Below are 19,254 nucleotides of genomic sequence, written 5' to 3'. Positions count from 1 at the left end.
AAAGTTAATTCTTCTGACCTGGAACCTTGACTCTGAGAAACTTCTTTGAGACCTGAACCAAAAAGAACTATGAATTTGCCACAACAATATAGTTTCCAAATTTGCTATGGTCAATGTTCAGACTCTGCTCTATCTATGTGACAATGTCACAACTTCTAACCAAACACTTTTATATGCTGCTATAGACTTCAATTCAGGTGTAATAATCATAATAAGAATATAGCTGTATTCAGATTATAGCTGAATCACTGTAAGCACAGCATGTCAAACAAAACAGTGAACATTCATTAAATCTAATATAGATTATGAGAGAGACCACATTTACACCCAAAATGATAATCATGATGAATTAATCCAAATTACAAATTGTAGACATAAAATCACACAGATACAGTCAGATTTACTGAATATATAAAATACAATTGTATCTGTCACTGCATGTTTAACTTCCATCAAGGATGACAGATGCCTTTTACTTTTTCATCCAAAATGTAGTTGTTCGTAAAGTAAATTTCCACTGTAACACAGAGGAGGAGTCTGAGAATCTGACAGATATATAAAGAGTGTTTGTGTCAGACTGAACAACACAAACGGTGAGTTACTGTTTTATTCTTCATTTACCTCACAGAACATTTAGACATTTATACAACTTTATACAAGAAAACGGACAAAATATATATATTTTTTAATTATTTTTGTCTAGATAGAACAAATCTCTGCTGTGATCTACTGAGGAGAGAATGAGAAGATGGCAGTAAGTTCATCAACAACTCTACATTTCTAGAGAGGGTTTTCAGTGTGATGTTCATCTCTTTCTCTCTGTCTCGTTTAGTTGATGGTGTTCTTGGCGGTTCTTCTCTCTGTTGTTCTGGTGAGCGGGTGCTGTCAGGATGGAGACATGCCGGCCGACTGTTCTGACCTTTATAAAGCAGGACAAAAGCTCAGTGGGATTTACACCATCTATCCAGCAGGAGACATTCCTGTCTGGGTTTACTGTCACATGGTCTCAGATGGGAAAGATGAAGACAAAGGAGGATGGACGGTACGAATGTGACTTTAGATCATCAAACGCACATCAGAACATACATTATGAATCATATATTCTATATAAACCCATCACAGGTGATTCAGAGGAGAATGGACGGGAGTGTGAATTTCTATCGGCCGTGGAATCAGTACAAGAGAGGATTCGGGACTGTGGAGAGCGAATACTGGCTGGGTAAGATCTCACAGCGTGTGTCCGTTTGTGTGGATGATCATTCCCAGGTGAAAAGGAAATATATTTAAATTGTGCTTATTTTGATATATTTAATGTATTTTAAGTGTACAGTATTAAGTATGTATTAAATGTGTTATTTTGAGACAACTTCAAATATACTTAGTATACTTTAATATGTATTTAAGTTCAATTTTAAGGTAATAGTAATATATTTTAAGATACTTAATTGTGTTAAAATGGACCTATTTTAAGTACATTTAGTGTTTATTAATAGCACTTCTTTAAATTGTATTTTTAATACACTTTAAATATGTTTTAGAACTACAGCTTCAGTATTTTTTTAGCTTCACATTAATGTGTTCCCAGTATATTTTAAATATAATATCAGCTTATTAATAATGTATTAGAAGAACACTATAAGAGCCACTATTAGTATAATAAAAATACATTTTTATAAAACCATTCAGTATGAAAATAATATATTTTAATGTATTACAAATAGAGTGAAAAATTATCATTCCGTAAAACACAGTAAAAAATATTTGTATAAAACACACACTTTGAAAGCTAGTAAACTTTAACGTACTACACCCAGTGTACATCAGTACAGCAGCATATGTAAACTGTAAAAAAAAAAAAATATATATATATATATATCAACATAAAATACAGTGATCTGCAGAGGTATTATAAACAACAACAAAAAAAACTAACTTGAGTCAATAAACCTAACTACAGTTAATAAAGTGCTGTCATTAACAGCTGCAAACAGTTACAGTACTGTTACAACTCAAACCATCTTCATCCTTCAAGTGAATTGGAGTGATTGGTCTCTGAGTTTGCCTCGTTGCATTTCCTTCGAATCAGTGCTCGCACCTCAGACGTGTTGGAAATTGTTTGATCACAGTGTCTGTGAAAGGGGAAAAACAGGAGTTTATTTTTATATTAAAGCAAAATTAACCTCTGTTAAAAAAGTAACTGTTCCCTTTCAAAAGGGAACGTACTCGGTTACTAACGTAACCTCGGTTCTCTCTAGAGAGAGGAACGAGTACTGCGTAGAATACGCTAGGGGAAAATCCTTTTCCACGAGAATACTGAAGCCAAAAAATTATCATTTAATTTTGTATTAATGTAAAACGCGTTGCTGCAGCATACAGGCATAGGCGAGACAGCTCGCGCGCCTATTGGCTGGTCTGCTGGCAACTGCTTGAGCCTATCGAGCGAGACCTAGAGTGACGTCATACCCAATGAGGGCGCTTCGCGCCCTCTGCGTCACGTCCCGCCGAAACGGCCGTGGCTTAGGTCTATAAATATCGCTCGCAGGCTCATATCTCTGATTTTTAATCCTTCAGCGAAGCAACTCACATCGCTGGATCCGAGAAGAAGCTGCGCTGTTGAAGAAGCATCTCAGCGGTACGAGTCGAGAAGCTGCTGGCCGCGCCGCCTTCATCGCCTTCCTGCTGCGCTATCCAGCGCCTATATCCTTTTCTCTGCACTGTGTGTGTTCGCCGGCGCGACACACACTGACTAAAAGAGCTTGCGTCTTTTTAAAGATGCCTTCCTGCGGCTCGTGCAGAGCCACACTCAGCGACGGGGACCGCCACGTGATTTGCGTTTCCTGCCTGGGTGAAGAACACGCAGCTCTCGCGCTCGCTGACGGCGGCTGCCCTCACTGCGAGCTGTTGCCCATAGCGACTCTGAGGACTCGCTTGGCATTTTTCAACGAGACTGCGCCCACACCTGCTGTAGTGCCGCGCCGTAAAAAGCGCCGCGCTCAACGAATCCCGGAACCTTCTCCCAGCCGCCAAAGCTCGCCGGTGCGCCCGCCTGCTTCACCGGCTTCATCAGTTTCGCTTCCTGACGGACAACGGCCGCGGTCTGCCGCCGCTTCCATCGACGACGCGGATGAGATTGACGCGATGCTGCGAGAAGGGGATTCCTGTTCTCTCCTGGCATAGGCGAGACAGCTCGCTCGCCTATTGGCTGGTCTGCTGGCAACTGCTTGAGCCTATCGAGCGAGACCTAGAGTGACGTCATACCCAATGAGGGCGCTTTGCGCCCTCTGCGTCACGTCCCGGTCTTATTTTAGGTCTATAAATATCGCTCGCGGGCTCACATCTCTGATTTTTCACAGTGAAGCAACCAGAGCGCGTGCATGCACGGCAGGATACGCAGTACTCGTTCCTCTCTCTAGAGAGAACCGAGGTTACGTTAGTAACCGAGTACTCTTACGAGAGATACTCTCATACTGCGTAGAATACGCTAGGGGAACCTAATGTAAAACGCCATGTGTGCTGGGATCTGACACCATAGACTCAAAGGGCGACAGCCCGGAGTTCATATAGTGCACAATCACCTAGGGGACTCACAGGGAATCCTGGAAGAAGAGGGGTTTAGCCACTATCTTCCGTATATGGCAGCTTAGAGCAGCACTGCTATTCACAATAGCCGTATAACTCAAGACTGACAGTGTCAGTTTAACCCTCTGGGGTCTGAGCTGTTTTCTGGGCCCTGGAGGTGTTCTGACATGCTCTGACATTTGTGCTTATTTCTGTTACTTGTGACATTTTCATGGCTAAAGTCTACTTACACTGTATTCAGCACAAACTCTGCTACAATAATATATCAGCAGCATGTATGTAAAAGTTTGTAGTTTTGAGAGATTTGAGAGAGTTTTGAGATACAAAAATACAAAAATAAATTCTCACTGAAATAAGGTCATGAAACCCATACTGATTATTTCTTCACAAGACTTTTGAAAATTGTATGACGTAGCCTAGAATATTTGCTCTAAAACTATGTGAAAATCACCCTGACTGCTCATTCAGAGAAGACAATATATTGATTTAAAAATTTTACAACGTGTTTTGTGTGATAAAGCAATATGCGAAGGGGCGGATCATCTCATTAATATGTAAGCTTTCCACACCTGAGAAAGACAAAGACACTCCCTAATGGCCCTATTAGGAGCTTATCAGGGCCCATCATTCTGACCAACCTTGCACAAAGAATGAGGAGATTTAAAAAAGAATGGCTTTTAAAATTGTTTGGATTTATTTACAACACAACATAATCCAAAGATACACAACAAAAAAGCACTTATTGATAACAATGATCCAAAGAAAGAGACCTTTGTGCCATTCCTAAAAACATTGTACATACCTTTAATTTTCAAGGTGTTTGATTTTCACTTTACCATGTTCATGTACAGAGACATGTACTGTGAATGTTGAAGTCAGCAGGACTCAGTGGCATCTGGGCCCTGAAAAAAAAAAAAAAAGTGAACATACTGATATCAAGAGAAAGGCCTGCACGATTTTGGGAATACATTTTAGATTCTTCTGGTTAAAATTGCTTTTTAAAATTCACAGAATACACACACACACTCACACAAATGTTTCCAACAATATATTATATAATGAACACCAGGTTTGTTGTGCCTTGTAGGTATAGGCTATGCGCAGTGCTGCATAAAATAATAACAATATAGCAGCCTATATACATTTTCAAAAAGATTTTAGTAACAACTAAGCTAGAGAAAAATATATTGATTATCATGTTACTTCAAATGTTTCCATTCGTTATGATGATATGAAATGAGATAATAGTAAAAACATGAAGCCGTTTGGAGCGTTTTGCTTTTCCAAAATATGATGCATTCAAACGCGATCGCGATCAAAAATATGATACATTCAAACGCGATCGCGATCAAAAATATGATACATTCAAACGCGATCGCGCTCAAATATAAAACATTATGGTTACCATAATTCATATCTACGTTTGAGCAGATATCCACAAACACAGTAACAGTAAACACGGGTCTAAATATTATAATATTCACCATATATCTAGCAACAGTTCAACTGCAATGTGAAATTTATGCAACAATAACAAACTAATATGTAAGAATTTCTTACCTTATCTTTCTTGTCTTCAAATCGTGTTCTTCTTCTGGGGTAAAGCCAATCTAAGCTCACGGCACGTCTTTCAATCTCGACGAAAAGCAGAGACTGATGAAGTGTTTTGTTTTTGAGGTAATGAGCGCGTTCGCGTTCCATGTGGAGATTTGCATGTGAATGTCTTTTGCGCGAGTAGGCGTGGTCAAATTAAAACTAATTAGGAAGCGTTTGAGAAGCTGGACATCTTGTTGGTTTTATACAAATTACTTAAACAGAGAATATTTGTTTTCAGTTTGAATCCGATCATTTAAAAGTACACACTTAAATGTTTATAAAGGTATATGGCTCATAAATGTGTGACAAGTATTCGCTGAGTTTTGTTTCAGTTTATAGACGTGCTCAAGAAAAAAAAGTTCACCGCGACGGAGAGGCAGAACGCACACCCTATTTATTTTCTTTATTTTACAAAAGCACAATGTTTTGATTTGATTGTAAGTGGACACATACAAAAGTAGAAATATCACAGATTCTTCTTTTATATTTCTTTTTTCTGTATGACCATAAATGACGGAGTAATTTAAGTTTAAAGTGCTACAATGTAAAAAAAATCCAGCAAAACGCGGGGGTGCGTTTTTCGACCTCAGAGGGTTAAGAGATTTGGCCGTACTAAACCGACAGTAGCCTGGCTTGTAGTGCGGGAACCTCTAGGTTGTAAAACCTTATAAATGTAGACGGAGAGGCCCAGCCTGCCGCCATACAAATATCTTGCAAGGCAATCCCACTTGACCAGGCCCACGATGAAGCCATGCTTCTCGTGGAGTGCGCCCTGACACCCAATGGGCATTGCATGCCCTTGGTTGTGTAAGCTAGCGCTATTGCGTCCACTATCCATCTGGATAGGCTCTGTTTCGAAGTGGCTAGTCCCTTAGAACGCCCGCTGAATGAAACAAAGAGCTGCTCCGACTGTCTGAAGGCAGATGAGCGAGACACATAAGCTCTTAATGCCCTGACTGGGCAGAGGAAGCTTTCATCCTCATTTCCTTCAGTGACCGGTAGGGCAGACAGGGAAATGACCTGTGCCCTAAACGGTGTATTGAGGGATTTAGGAACATAACCGTGCTTGGGTTTGAGTATAACCCTAGAGTCATTAGGCCGAAATTCCATGCACGTCGCGCTTACTGAGAGCGCGTGTAAGTCCCCTATGCGCTTCACTGAAGCGAGAGCCAGAAGAAACGCCATCTTGAACGACAGGTGTTTAAGATCAATCTTCTGCAAGGGCTCAAAAGGATGACCTTTCATGGCTTCCAGTCCCGTAGAAAGGTCCCATATAGGGACTGTGGGAGGTCTGGGAGGATTCAGTCTCTTAGCCTCTCTAAGGAAGCAAATGACTAAATCGTTCCTTCCTATAGACTGGCCAAGCATTGTCATAGAGAACACTGCTATGGCCGCCACATAGACTTTGAGCGTGGAAGGGGACCTGCCCTTATCCAGCAGCTCCTGTAGGAAGGAGAGAACCTCCGTCACTCTGCAATTCAGGGGTGACACGCCACGAGCTGTGCACCAGCCAGAAAACACAGACCATTTGGAGGCGTAGAGACGTCGCGTAGACGGAGCTCTGGCCTGCGTGATCGTGTTTAACACTCCCTGTGGGAGGTCAGCGGGTACCCATTGATGGTCCACACGTGAAGGGACCACAGCTCTAGGTGAGGATGCCAGATCGAGCCGTTGGCTTGAGAAAGGAGATCCTTCCTCAGAGGCACTGGCCACGGGGCGGTGCTTGCTAACTGCATCACAACTGGGAACCAAGGTTGGCTCGTCCAGAGCGGCGCTACAAGCAGCACTGAACATCCTTCTTCCCTGATCCGTTGTACCACCTGGGTCAGGAGGGAGACAGGGGGAAAAGCGTAGAGAGGACGGCGAGGCAACATGTGAGCACGTCCTTGCTTTTCGAGAAAAACTCTGGACAGTGAGCGTTTTCCTGAGACGCAAACAGGTCTACTTCCGCTCTGCCGAATTTCTTCCACAGCAGCTGTACTGTCTGTGGGTGCAAAGACCATTCGCCTGTCGGAACGTGGTTCCTGGACAGTCTGCCTGGTCTTATATTCAGGAGCCCTGGCACGTGCGCTGCTTTCAGCGAGAGCAGGTTGCTGCGAGTCCATATCAGGAGGCGTCTGGTTAGCCTGTACAGGGTCAGGGACCTGAGGCCGCCCTGGCGATTTATGTAGGATACCACCGACACGTTGTCTGAACGTACTAGGACGTGGTACCCCTTTATCAGGGGACGAAAGCGTGTGAGCGCTTTGCTCACTGCTAACATCTCGAGGCAATTTATATGAAGGAGCTTCTCCCGTTTTGACCATTGGCCAAAGAGCGGTCTGCCCTCGAGCAGTGCTCCCCATCCTGAGGCGGATGCGTCCGTGGACACCACCATCAGTCTCGAGGAAGTCCCCAGGCTTACACCTGATTGGTACCAGTCTTTTGCCCCCCAAGGGTACAAAGCTGCAATGCACGCTTGATTGACCTTGAGGCGAAGCCGACCGGAGGCCCACGCTCTGTGAGGCACTCTCTCTCTGAGCCAGAACTGCAGTGGGCGCATGCGCAGCAGGCCCAACTGGAGAACTTGTTCTTCTTTCGTGTGTCGTCATCAAATGTCCAGCTCAGTAGAACTCAGCCACGATCTCATCTCAGGTCCCACGTCGAAGAGGCCGGCCTCCGATGGCGGTTTATACAGTGGACAGGTGGTGATTATGTGCTCAGCGGTCTGCTCTGGCTCCCCACTCTCACACACTGCTCTGTCCTCCAGGCCCCACTTCCTCATCGATGCTTTGTAACGTCCAACCCCAGTTCGCAGGCGGTTTAGCAGAGTCCATTGTCGGCGTCGCAGATCCTCTCCTTCAAGACCGCCTCCAGGGTCATAGATGTAACGGTGGATTCGTGAGGGCCCTGCTGACTCCCACTCCTGCTTCCAGGCTGCCGCGAGCCATGCCTCTGTAGACAGGTCCTCAGGGATGGACCTGAGCAGGTCTTGTGCCGCCTTGTTGTACGGGTGGCGGGACTTCAGTCTATGAGGAGGCAGTGCTGTTGTGGTGGTATTGTGCAGGATATGCCAGTTGTATCTTTGGGCTTTCCTTGCAAGAGCGAGGGTAGCAGCCTCTCGTCGGAGGCCGGCCGGGGCAATTCCCGCTAGTGTTGGCAGATGGTAGACAGGGGTAGATTTCAGGCAGCCAGTTATAGTCCGAAGGGCGGTGTTTATGGCAGTGTCGACTTTCCTGGCGTGTGGGCTTCTACACCAGGCTGGGGCACAGTATTCAGCTGTGGAGAAGACGAGAGCTACTGTTGATATTCGAAGCACCTTGGCAGTTGCACCCCAGCTAGTACCAGCGAGACGTCGAATTATTGCGACCCTTGATGACACTTTGGCCGTCACTTCTTCAAGGTGTTGTTTGAATGTTAGAGATCTATCCAGGCGTACGCCAAGGTACCGTGGGGCTTGCTGGAACTCGAGGCGCTTGTTATTAACGAATATGTCCAGTTCCCGTCTGGCCTCACTGTTGTTCAGGTGGTAAGCTGCTGCAACTGTCTTGCCGATGCTGAGCTGTAAACGCCACTCACGCAGGTAGGCTGCCAAGGTGTCCATGTCCTGGTTTAGGCTGGCCTGCATCTGCTCCCATGTTTGTCGTCTCATCATAATGGCCAGGTCGTCAGCGTAACCATATTTCCGGGATGTTGTTTCCGGTAAGTCGTGGATGTAGATATTGAATAACATCGGTGCGAGGACAGAACCCTGCGGAACACCATTCCTCAGCCTTCTAAGCCTGCTGCATTGACCGTCACTGGTCTTTAACCCTCTGGGGTCTGAGGTGTTTTTGGGGTCCTTGAGATGTTCTGACATGCCCTGACATTTGTGCTTTTTTCAGTTGCTTATAAACATAGTAATGGCAAAAAAAAATTACACACTATTTAGCACAAACAGGGCTACCATAATATGTGAGCAACAAGAATGTACATGTCTGCATTTTTGAGAGAATAATGTTTATGCGTGGTTATTGAAAAAACTAAAAACTAAAGTTTCTGAAATAAGACCACAAAACACACACTAAATATGTGCCAATAAGACTTTTGTCTAATGGATGTCATCGCCTAGTGTTTTTTCTTCAAAATTATGTGAAAATCACCCTGCCTAATCCTTCACATAACACAATACATTGATTTGAATTTTGCAAAGCACTTTCTGTTTGGAAAGGCCATATGCGGAGTGGGCGTCACAGATCATGCATATGTAGTGGTTCACACCTGAGGACCGCATACTTAATGAGCCATTCATTCAGGTGAGTCACTGAGCCACAAGAATGCAAGAGCAACAGTTGGAAGCATCTCAATTCTTTTTTATTTTTCCACATATTGTGCTTGCAATTTGGCCTATAATAGCCAAGGAAAACATGTAATTGTGCAGTTAATTCTCATACTGTATTTTCAGTTTTGGAATATTTATCTTCTCCCCAAATTTGTTACTAATAAAACACAATAAAAATTATTTAAAGAAAAGGCTTATATTTACCTTTTAATAGTTTGTTTACATCTACCTTGTAAATATTTAAATAAACAACAATTCAAGTGTAATCTTTCTTTGTACAAACTAAAGTATACATTTTATCATACATATTTCAAAGTTAAGGATTTGATTGATTATTTGATTATTTTTGACAAAAAAATTGGCAAATAAAAGCTTATTTGAGGTGGCAGATATTTTACAGTAAAAATGTATAATCTATCCAAAACTAATCAACGAAATGTTGTCTTTCATATGTCTGTAACATAGGTCTTTAATTTTTATTATAAGGAATATAAATGCTAAAAGGAATATAAACGAGAAAACACAGCCCCTCACAGGTTTGCGCCGTGGATTCCCGCGAGTCAGACGCGGATACTGTGTTTGTTTTAGGCTCGCGCAGTCTTCACTCGGACGTGCGCTTCAATCCGTTGTGGAGACTCTCTTTTCGTTCCAGTGAAATTACAAAACAAAATACACACACACACATGTCTCTGCCTGATATACAACCACTGATAAACATAATCTGATTTGACAAGACAAAAAAAAAAAAAACCTATATTAGTGCGGATTCGAACTCAGAACCTCTGACACGCTAGGCAAATGTTCTACCACTAGACCACTTGAGTTCACGTATTTACTCACGTGAAAACTCGGTGTTTACTCGGCGTGATCAATTCGCTCTTGAACATGCTGCCGTTTGTCTGAGTTACAATCTTCCTCTGAGGAAAAGCCAAGGTGAGTTATTCCTCGCTGTCCAGAATCATCTGAAGAGCGTCTTTACCGGAGAAACGCGCCATCCTCTCTAAACGCGATGAACTATCAGTGAATCTGATCTGATGAAACTTCGTGTTTTCAAGGCATTGATCGGGGGGCGGGTGCGAAGCATAGATCACCTAAACTATTTACCATGTCAATAGCGCCGGGGGCGGGGCGGCCTCAGTTCATTATAGAGATAATTAGGCAGAAGGAAAAAACGGTACCTCTCCTTGCTTTCAAACGGATTACATGAGTTGAAAACATTTGTTTTTTTTTATTAATTACTTCATTTAAAAGAAGAGATTTCAAGCTTCATAAAGACATATATCACGTGCCTGTGTGAGAAGTATTCGCTGAGTTATGATTCATTTTCGGACGCGTTTCAGAATGGACTACACGGACAGAGAGAAGGCAGAACTCGCTCCGTGATTATTTTTCTTAATTTGGCGAAAAGCACAACACTTTGTTTTTATTGTGAGTATACAGAAAAATAATACACATTTAACAGAATCGATTGATGTATGAAACTCCTATGGAAAATCAAAGTCAACAGAGTATTTATGAGTTTCTTTTACACTGATAAAAAAAAAGCGAGCTGGTATCGCCGGCGATACCGCCGACCTCAGGGGGTTAAGGTGAAGCTGCGGTTCGTCACCATCTCAATGATGAACTTCACCATGTGCCGGTCGGGAATGATCTTTAGTAGCTTTAGGTGGAGTCCGCGGTGCCAGACGGTATCGTAAGCGGCTGTGAGATCAAGCAACACTACTCCAGCCTTCTGTTTTTCCTGAAAGCTGTCCTCAATGTCTTGGGTGAGCAGTGTCACCTGGTCAACCGTTGACCGACCGCGCCGGAAGCCAGCTTGTTCCCGTGGGAGTTGAGGGTCCACTATTGGCTCGATACGATTATAGATCAGCCTCTCCAGGATTTTGAATGGGACGCAGAGCAGTGAGATGGGTCGGTAGGATTTGGGGTCTTCAGCAGGCTTGTTTGGTTTTGGAAGGGCTATGACAGCAGCACGGCGCCATATATTCGGGAGCTTGGACCTCCGAAGGCATGTCGAGTAGAATGAGCAGAGCCATACAGATGTTCTTACACTCTGGTGAGTCACAAACTCAGGGTGGATGTAATCATGGCCTGGTGCTTTCCCTTGTTTGGTCTTACTCAAGGCAGTCTGGAGTTCAGCTGTTGTAAATTCCCCTGACAAGTTGGCGTCCACACTAGCTGCTCTACACAGGGAAGTCACCTGGTGTGATGTTGTGCGGGCAAAGTTCTTATCAGCATCAGGGAAACAGCTGTTCTTAAGGAGCTGGGATGCGATGGCATTTGCTGTTATTGGGCACCGGGAGGTCGATGGTGTTCTAACTGTCAGCTGGTTTATTGTCCGCCACGCCTTACGGCTGGAGTGGGTGAAGTCAATTGACTGAACTACTTCTGTCCACCTTGACCTTCGGGTGGCATCTAGCTTCTGCAGAAGTACCGTTGCAGATTCTTCAACTTCCTCCCTGGAGCTTGCCTGCTGGTGGACATGCAGGAGGTGGCTGCATTCTCCATCCCAGCCCGGGATGTAGTTTGTGTTAAAGCCACGGGGGATGGTTTTCCTTGCTGCCCCAAGGAGTACTCTGCAGTAGGCTGCATACCCAGCGTCCACGTCGGCGTTGTCTGGGTCTGGGAGACAGGATGATGTCTTTTCTGTCTCCTCAGTGAATGACTGCCAATTTGCCTTACGAAAGTTCCATCTCCTGACGGGTTTCCCTGCAACTGGCTGCACCAGGGATGGGACCTTTATGATGGACGGTCGGTGGTGTGAGCGGGGGAACCTATCCAGGACACGTCTCTCTGGCTTTTGAGCCGTGTGCCACACAGCGAAAGCCAAGTCCGGGTTGGTGTGGGTGTTCCAGCGTGCTGAAAAGAAGCTTGGAGGTTCTTTGGGGTCGAACAGCAGCAATTGGCACTGGAGGCCCATTGGCTTAATGTCTCTCCATTTGGTGTAGTATGACTGTAACCCCAGTCTATGTGTTGGCAGTTAAAGTCCCCTGCATAGATGGCGGGTGCAGGTGCCGGTGGAAGTGATGCCATGGTCAGCATTGATGGTGGTGGCTTGTAGACATTGACGACCGTTGTGGTCTGCACCTTAGTGGACAGCCATTCGATACTCGAGCCTGGTGGAGATTGGCCAGTGGCTGTCCAACTAAGGTTGTTCCTTACAAAGGTTGCAAGTCCATGCTGTTTGCTGTGGGTAGACCCAGCAAGCTGGAAACCGGGCAGTTTGAGGATGTTATCACTGTCACAGTGTGTCTCCTGGAGGAGGACGGCTGCTACTTTGTGGGAGTCAGCGAGATGGTAGATGACTTCCATTTTGGCGGTGGTCAGGCCCTCTACATTAAGTTGGAACACCGACAGACCTTGGTACTCGATGGTCGGGATGGTCACTCGTCCTGACATGGACGCACCATGTCCCTTCGGTCTCTTTCACCTCGGTCTGCCAGCTAGATGATGACTGGTTGGCGACATTAGTTTCGCAAGCTGGTCTTGCACCATTTCTTGCTACTCACGGAGGAGGCCACGTGAAGGCTGTCGTCATCTCCTCCTTTTTACTGGAGAACTGATGATGCTGAGGCCATCAGACCTAGCATCCTTTGAAATTTCTTGAGAGAGACTACAGCACCGCAGCGAAAGGAGCCGACTGCTCGCTGAATGTCAAGTGTGCGCTGAGATGACAGGCGTGCTGTCATTTGACAGCGAGTTCAGTTCTATTCCCAGAAAAGATATAATCTGTCTGGGGAATAGCGAACTCTTTTCCCAGTTTACTGTGAGACCGAGATTCTCGAGGTGATCGAGTAAAATGGTTCTGTGCTCCAGTGATCTCTGAGTGAGATTGGGCTAGAATCAGCCAGTCGTCCAAATAGTTTAGCACTCGTATGCCCCGGAGTCTGAGGGGTACGAGTGCTGCGTCCATGCACTCCGTAAATGTACGGGGTGCCAGGGACAAGCCGAAAGGCAGGACTGTGTACTGATATGCCTGGCCCTCGAAGGCGAATCTCAAAAATCGCCTGTGAGGTGACGCTATCTGTATTTGAAAATACGCGTCCTTTAGATCTATTGACACAAACCAGTCCCCTCGGCGAACATGCGCAAGGTTTTTTCTGGTTGTGAGCATCCTGAACTGACGTTTCATAAGCGCTCTTTTCAGTTGCGGCAGATCTAGTATGGGTCTGAGACCCCCGTTTTTCTTGGGTACCAGGAAGTATCTGCTGTAAAGCCCCCCTTCGCTTTGATCTTGAGATAAGGGTTCTATAGCCCCTTTGCTCAGTAGTTTCAGAATTTCGGCTCAAAGTAGATGTGCTACTTTCGATTCTACCGTGGTCTCGACGCGCGCCATGTGGCGGCGAGGGCGCCGGCGAAACTGCAGCAAATAGCCTTCTTTTATGATGTTTAGATGCAAAATTCTCAGGGAACCTAGGTCGTAACCTAGACGTTTTTTATTACAACACAGTATGATGTTTTGACATTTCCCTCTGTTGTACATACAAGGTGAAAAAGATGTACTGTTAAATGTATTATAAATGCATTAAAGTACATTTGTTTTGTACTAAAAACATATTTAATTACATATTTAATACATTTAATTGCAAGTCTTTTTCGCCTGGTAAAAATGGAATTCTTTAACATGGCATGTAATGCTTAGTTCATATTTTAACAGTAGACATTCAATATGAAATGTTAATGTAATTCAGAAAAGGAGTTAATAAAATATCTCTTGAACAACTGTGAAGTCTACATGGTATGGTCACTGTATCACAGGAAAAAAGGGCAATTTAACTGTTTAACTAAAAAAGTAAACCCAGCCAACAAGAATAATAATTATAAATGTACAACAAATGCTAATCTTTATTTTTAGCATTAATGTTTTAATCAGCCCCCTTTGACTTTGAGAGCAAAAAAAAGTGATGTAGAAACACATACACTCTTCACATCTGTTAAAAAGATTTAAGTAAATTAGAAGTTGTGTAAAATATTGTAAGCCAGGACAAATGACTTGCAGCTTTCCCAAAAATCAATTAAATAAACAGGTTTTTACATGAATGAGCACAAATTAGACACCTGAAATGGACATTTTGCTAACATTTCCCTACCAAGACTGACCGAATCGCCTTTCAATAAGCCTGATTCAAAAATCTCTATAACAGAGGTGATATGAGATTAAACCATACTTACTACTCTACTCTTTGCTTGTCACTGCACTCAGATTTCAGTTTTTCTTCTAGAGCAGTTCTCTTTTTTAATATTTAAAAAAGAGAGAGATTTACATACATATATACATATTTATATATCAGTCAGGCATGGCGCGTTTACATTTGTTCACATTAAGTAGCCTCTGTATCTGGATAACTGATCGGATTTCTGTTTCCTGCATAAATTTAAATTAGGTCTGAAGCAAGACACCAGATTAAGAGAAAAGATGATACAAATTAAACATCTTTAACTCTATTAATAATAGAGTATCATCTATCATCATTCTATCATTATAATAAATCTACAGTATTTAAGTAACACTAACAGTTACGTTTTCTATTAACGTTAGATAAAAAAAAAATCGAAATGCTGTCTGATCACTCAACCTTAAGCAGTTGCAAAACATTTAAGAAAGTTAATCGCAAAAAAACATCACCTAATCCATATGAATCGCGTGGTTTCCTCCAAGTCCTCTAAAGAAACACGATCGCTCCAGTTTCAATTTAGACTTCTAAATCTAATCACATTCAAGGCACAGCAAGAACCAATCACAGCCATTCAACGGCTCTGGAACCAATCAGGATTAGTCACGTGTGTTATTCGTATTTTTCAAATTTAAACAAGTAGCCTACAACATATTTTTGGACAACATTTAAACATCTTTGGAAAATGTATCTATATGCAATTAAAATAATATGATGTTCATATCCTTGTGGGAATTTCAGTAGTAAAAACATATCATGTAATGGACAACAGCCTAGCCATTTACAAGTATAGCCTACAAACAAGTAAAAGTGAACAACATTAATTTTAAGTGCTTATATTGTAATGCTTAATAAACTTGACAAATGTTTATAATACATTAGAAGTTGGTACTTTATAAATATCTAAAATATTAAATTGACAAATACATAAATATTACAAATATATTGCACTAGGCCTAAGTGTTTAAAGTACTTTAAACACACTAAAAGCTTAATCATTTCACTATGTTCTTACACAAGTTACACATAAAATGTACTTTAAGAGAAACATAAGTATGTTTTCTTTAAATACACTTAAACTTCACACAAATATTGTGTTTAGCATATTTCTTAAAAGTATAATTAAGCATATATTTATTACCAATGTACTTCTAGTGCATTTGTTAAAAATATATTAAAATTATGCTGGTATTTAGCATATTTCTTAAAAGTATTATTAAGCATATATTTATTACCAATGTACTTCTAGTATATTTTTTAGAAATATATTAAAATGCAATTCAATATATTTTTAATGCACTTCAAATAAGCATGTTGGTAATACAAATGTATTATAAAAATACTATTTGTATTTCAAGTACATTTTTAATACATTTAATACTACGTCTTTTTCACATGGGTTTGGTTGAACATGTTCTTCATGTGTGTGTGTGTGTGTGTGTGTGTGTGTGTGTGTGTATGAACAGGGCTGGAGAACATGTACCAGCTGACACGTAACAGAAAGTACATGCTGAGAGTGGATCTGGAGGACTTCACTGGAAGGAAGGGTTTTGCTCTGTACTCGTCCTTCTCTGTGGATTGTGAAACTGACGGGTATAAACTGCAGGTTTCAGGGTTCAAGGATGGAGGAGCTGGTAGGACACTTTCAATCACATTCAAGAAATCACACTCAGTTGAGTAAATGTGCACCTGATGTCCTCAATGATATTCCTCCTTTCTACAGGCGACTCTTTATCTAGCCATAATGGACAGAAGTTCTCCACCTTTGACAAGGACCAAGACGCTTCAGATATTAACTGTGCCAAACAGTTTCTCGGGGCATTTTGGTACAACGCCTGTCACCATGCAAACCCCAACGGTGTGTATTTATGGGGAGAAGATCCCACTTTTTATGCCATTGGAGATGTTTGGTCCAGCTGGAAGAATTATGCTGTCGGTATGAAAACCATCAGCATGAAGATCAGACGTGTGTCTTAAACATTTGAAGAAACATTACAGAGTTTCTCAGAAACAAACAACAAAAAAATCAAATTAAGGTTTTGGATTTCCTTTCCTCTGTTAACCTGTTAGCGTTCCTGCAAATTCTGCCAAAAACACCTAAAAAAGGCCTACCCAAATTAAATTGCATGCTGTTCTTGAACCATTTGGAGTATATGCATGGTATTGGTCTCTTTTGAAAGGGGACACTTTGAGGTTTGTTCCCAAACAGTCAGAATCACTGTAAGTCTCACTGGTATTGAGTAATAGAACTTTGAACACACTAAAAAAGAGGGAAAAAATTTCCGCCTAACTTTTTTTTTGTAAAAAGATGCCTGCAGATAACTATAGCTGGGAGGTATTAGCTGGAAAACACAGTGGGATCACAGCATGAAGCCTTACCAAGCCCAATTTAAATGTTGATAACAAAACCTAAGCTAATGAGTGTTTTACACAGGTTTATCTAAGTTTATGTCTAGGCGCTCCCCAAAAAAGGCCACTTGGAGACTCCAAATGACACTTTGTAACCACAGACACATAACATGCTGCTATTCTTGAATGCTTTACTGTACAGGCAAAATTTTGGGCTCTAATGAAAGGTTACACTTAGAGCTATTCTATTCCTTATTCAGATTCACTGTAAATAATTGTTGACACATAGTAACTGAAGCATAAACACATTATATTGTTTTTTTGCCATTCTTGAAACTGAAATTTGTGCAAATAACAATACAAAACAAGTGTTATGGTATTAAAATATTATTTAATATTAGTATTTTATACACTACATATATATCAAACTATTAACAAATTTATGATTAGGTTTTTCTTTGGTTATTGAACCTCTCTAGGAAGGTGAAGGATAGGGTTCCTCTTTGATGTCCATCATATGGCTTTCTGCTGACTCTTCTTCATCCAGTTCAATGTCAGATGTTTTTCTGTGATATAAAAAAAGCAAAAAAAAACAAACAAATAATTTATATCTTTTATGTATTGTGTACTATTTTATATATATACACACACACACACACACACACACACACACACACACACACACACACACACACACACAGCCATGTTTATGTGATTTGTGAGGACATTCCATAGGCATAATGGTTTTTATACTGTACAAACTGTATATTCTATCCCCTTACACTGCCCCTATCCCTAAACCTACCCATCACAGGAAACATTCTGCATTTTTACATTTAATAAAAAACACTGCTTAGTATGTTTTTAAAGCCATTTGAAAAATGAGGACACCCAAAATGTCCTCATAAATCACCTATTTTCCCGAGTGTCCTCATTTGCAGGTGTGTTATCATAAAAATGTCCTCAGTTGTCATGAAAACAAGTACACACACACACACACACACACACCCGTGCATAAAGACAAACAGGGACATAAACAGCGATTCACGCACCCATCATAACAATAACAAGAGCGCTAAAAGCACCAAACACACACAAACAAACACGGACAAACACAAATCCGTGAATAAAGACACACAGGGACATAAACAAACTGATAAATGTCCAACACAACAGTAACATGAGCGCTCAATGCACACATAACGTTACGCTTGAGAACAAGCTTAGCCATCACCAGTTAGCATTGGCCATCTCAAAACAGTGAAACACAAACATAAGATACTCAGAAAAACACGTTAAATATGTTATATTTGCATGTATATGTATAATAACACACTTACTTGTCAAAAGAGACGATTTCCCATCAAAATAGCCTTCCAAAGTCATTTGCTATAGCGAGCGCAGCTTTGCGCACGAGCGCACGATCGACAACAAACATTGCGCAACGTCATTGCTGACGCTGTTTGAATCCTTCCCATAAAAATTGCATATCAATGTCTTCAGGAGATCATTGGCTATTCAAAACGTCAATCATTTCTAACATTGCTCCAATTGGAGTAGCCAAATGTCCGTCAAAGCGAAAGGATGGACCGTGTCCCTAATGCGCTCTGACTGGCTCAGGCTGGAGGAAAAACCCCCCTTAAACTCCGTGATTCGCTGAAATCCGCTGTCACTCAAAAGTTCAGGGGTCAGCGGCCATTTTGAAGTCAAAATAGCTGTAATATTGACATGTAATTTGAAGATTTACCATAGTATGTTCGATAGTTTTGAGAGCTCTGTCGGCTAACTTGGAATGCTACTATTCACAGTAAGTGGATGTTTATTGATATATAAATGTGTTATGGACTAAATACTTCGCTAAATTGATTGTATGGAGCCTTTACAGTGTAACTAAACCATTGTTGTTGCAATGTAATGGATCAGTGGACGAACAGAAGGCTTTTTAGGCAAGTGTCTTCCACTTCCTGTTTGTTTATTTGGCTGTTGGTGGTCTGACAAAGACACAGATTGTACCCGCTGTGTTTATTGTATCCTAAAATGGCTTATATCGTTAGAATCACAAGAATCTCAGCTTTCCATAGATATGCGACTTGTAAAATTTTTTTTTTTTTTTTTTTTGTCTTTCATAAAGTTAACCCTTCAAATCACCCTATGTCCCGCGGACGACCCGTCGGAACACTATCTGTGAAACTAAGTAAATCATGGGATATATGTTAACTTGGGATATATGGCTGTTGTTTGTGTAATCTCGTCAAT

The 19,254-nt window shown here is 41.9% G+C and overlaps 2 protein-coding genes and 1 long non-coding RNA gene across 3 annotated transcripts in view; 2 read left to right on the top strand and 1 right to left on the bottom strand.

Annotated features, from left to right (window-relative positions):
* The window catches only part of LOC311286453 (apoptosis-associated speck-like protein containing a CARD), a 467,220-nt gene that overhangs the window by 422,550 nt on the left and 25,416 nt on the right, over positions 1 to 19,254 (top strand). The window lies entirely within an intron of this gene.
* LOC311286423 (microfibril-associated glycoprotein 4-like) lies at positions 701 to 16,626 on the top strand (the record flags this gene model as incomplete). The annotated part of the gene is made up of 5 exons (XM_084402642.1): positions 701 to 754; positions 833 to 1,042; positions 1,123 to 1,219; positions 16,116 to 16,283; positions 16,373 to 16,626. Exons 1-5 carry the CDS (start codon positions 749 to 751, stop codon positions 16,624 to 16,626), a joined length of 735 nt encoding a protein of 244 aa, XP_084258768.1. The 5' UTR covers positions 701 to 748.
* Positions 17,370 to 19,172, bottom strand: LOC311286460. Its single transcript, XR_014626560.1, has 2 exons — positions 18,339 to 19,172; positions 17,370 to 17,564 (listed from the first exon to the last, which is right to left on the bottom strand). It is a non-coding gene; the product is annotated as an uncharacterized lncRNA (long non-coding RNA).

The sequence above is a fragment of the Rutilus rutilus genome, assembly GCF_951802725.1.
Source record: "Rutilus rutilus genome assembly, chromosome: 2".
NCBI classification, from domain to species: domain Eukaryota; kingdom Metazoa; phylum Chordata; class Actinopteri; order Cypriniformes; family Leuciscidae; genus Rutilus; species Rutilus rutilus.
This window is presented reverse-complemented; position numbering and strand designations above follow the sequence as displayed.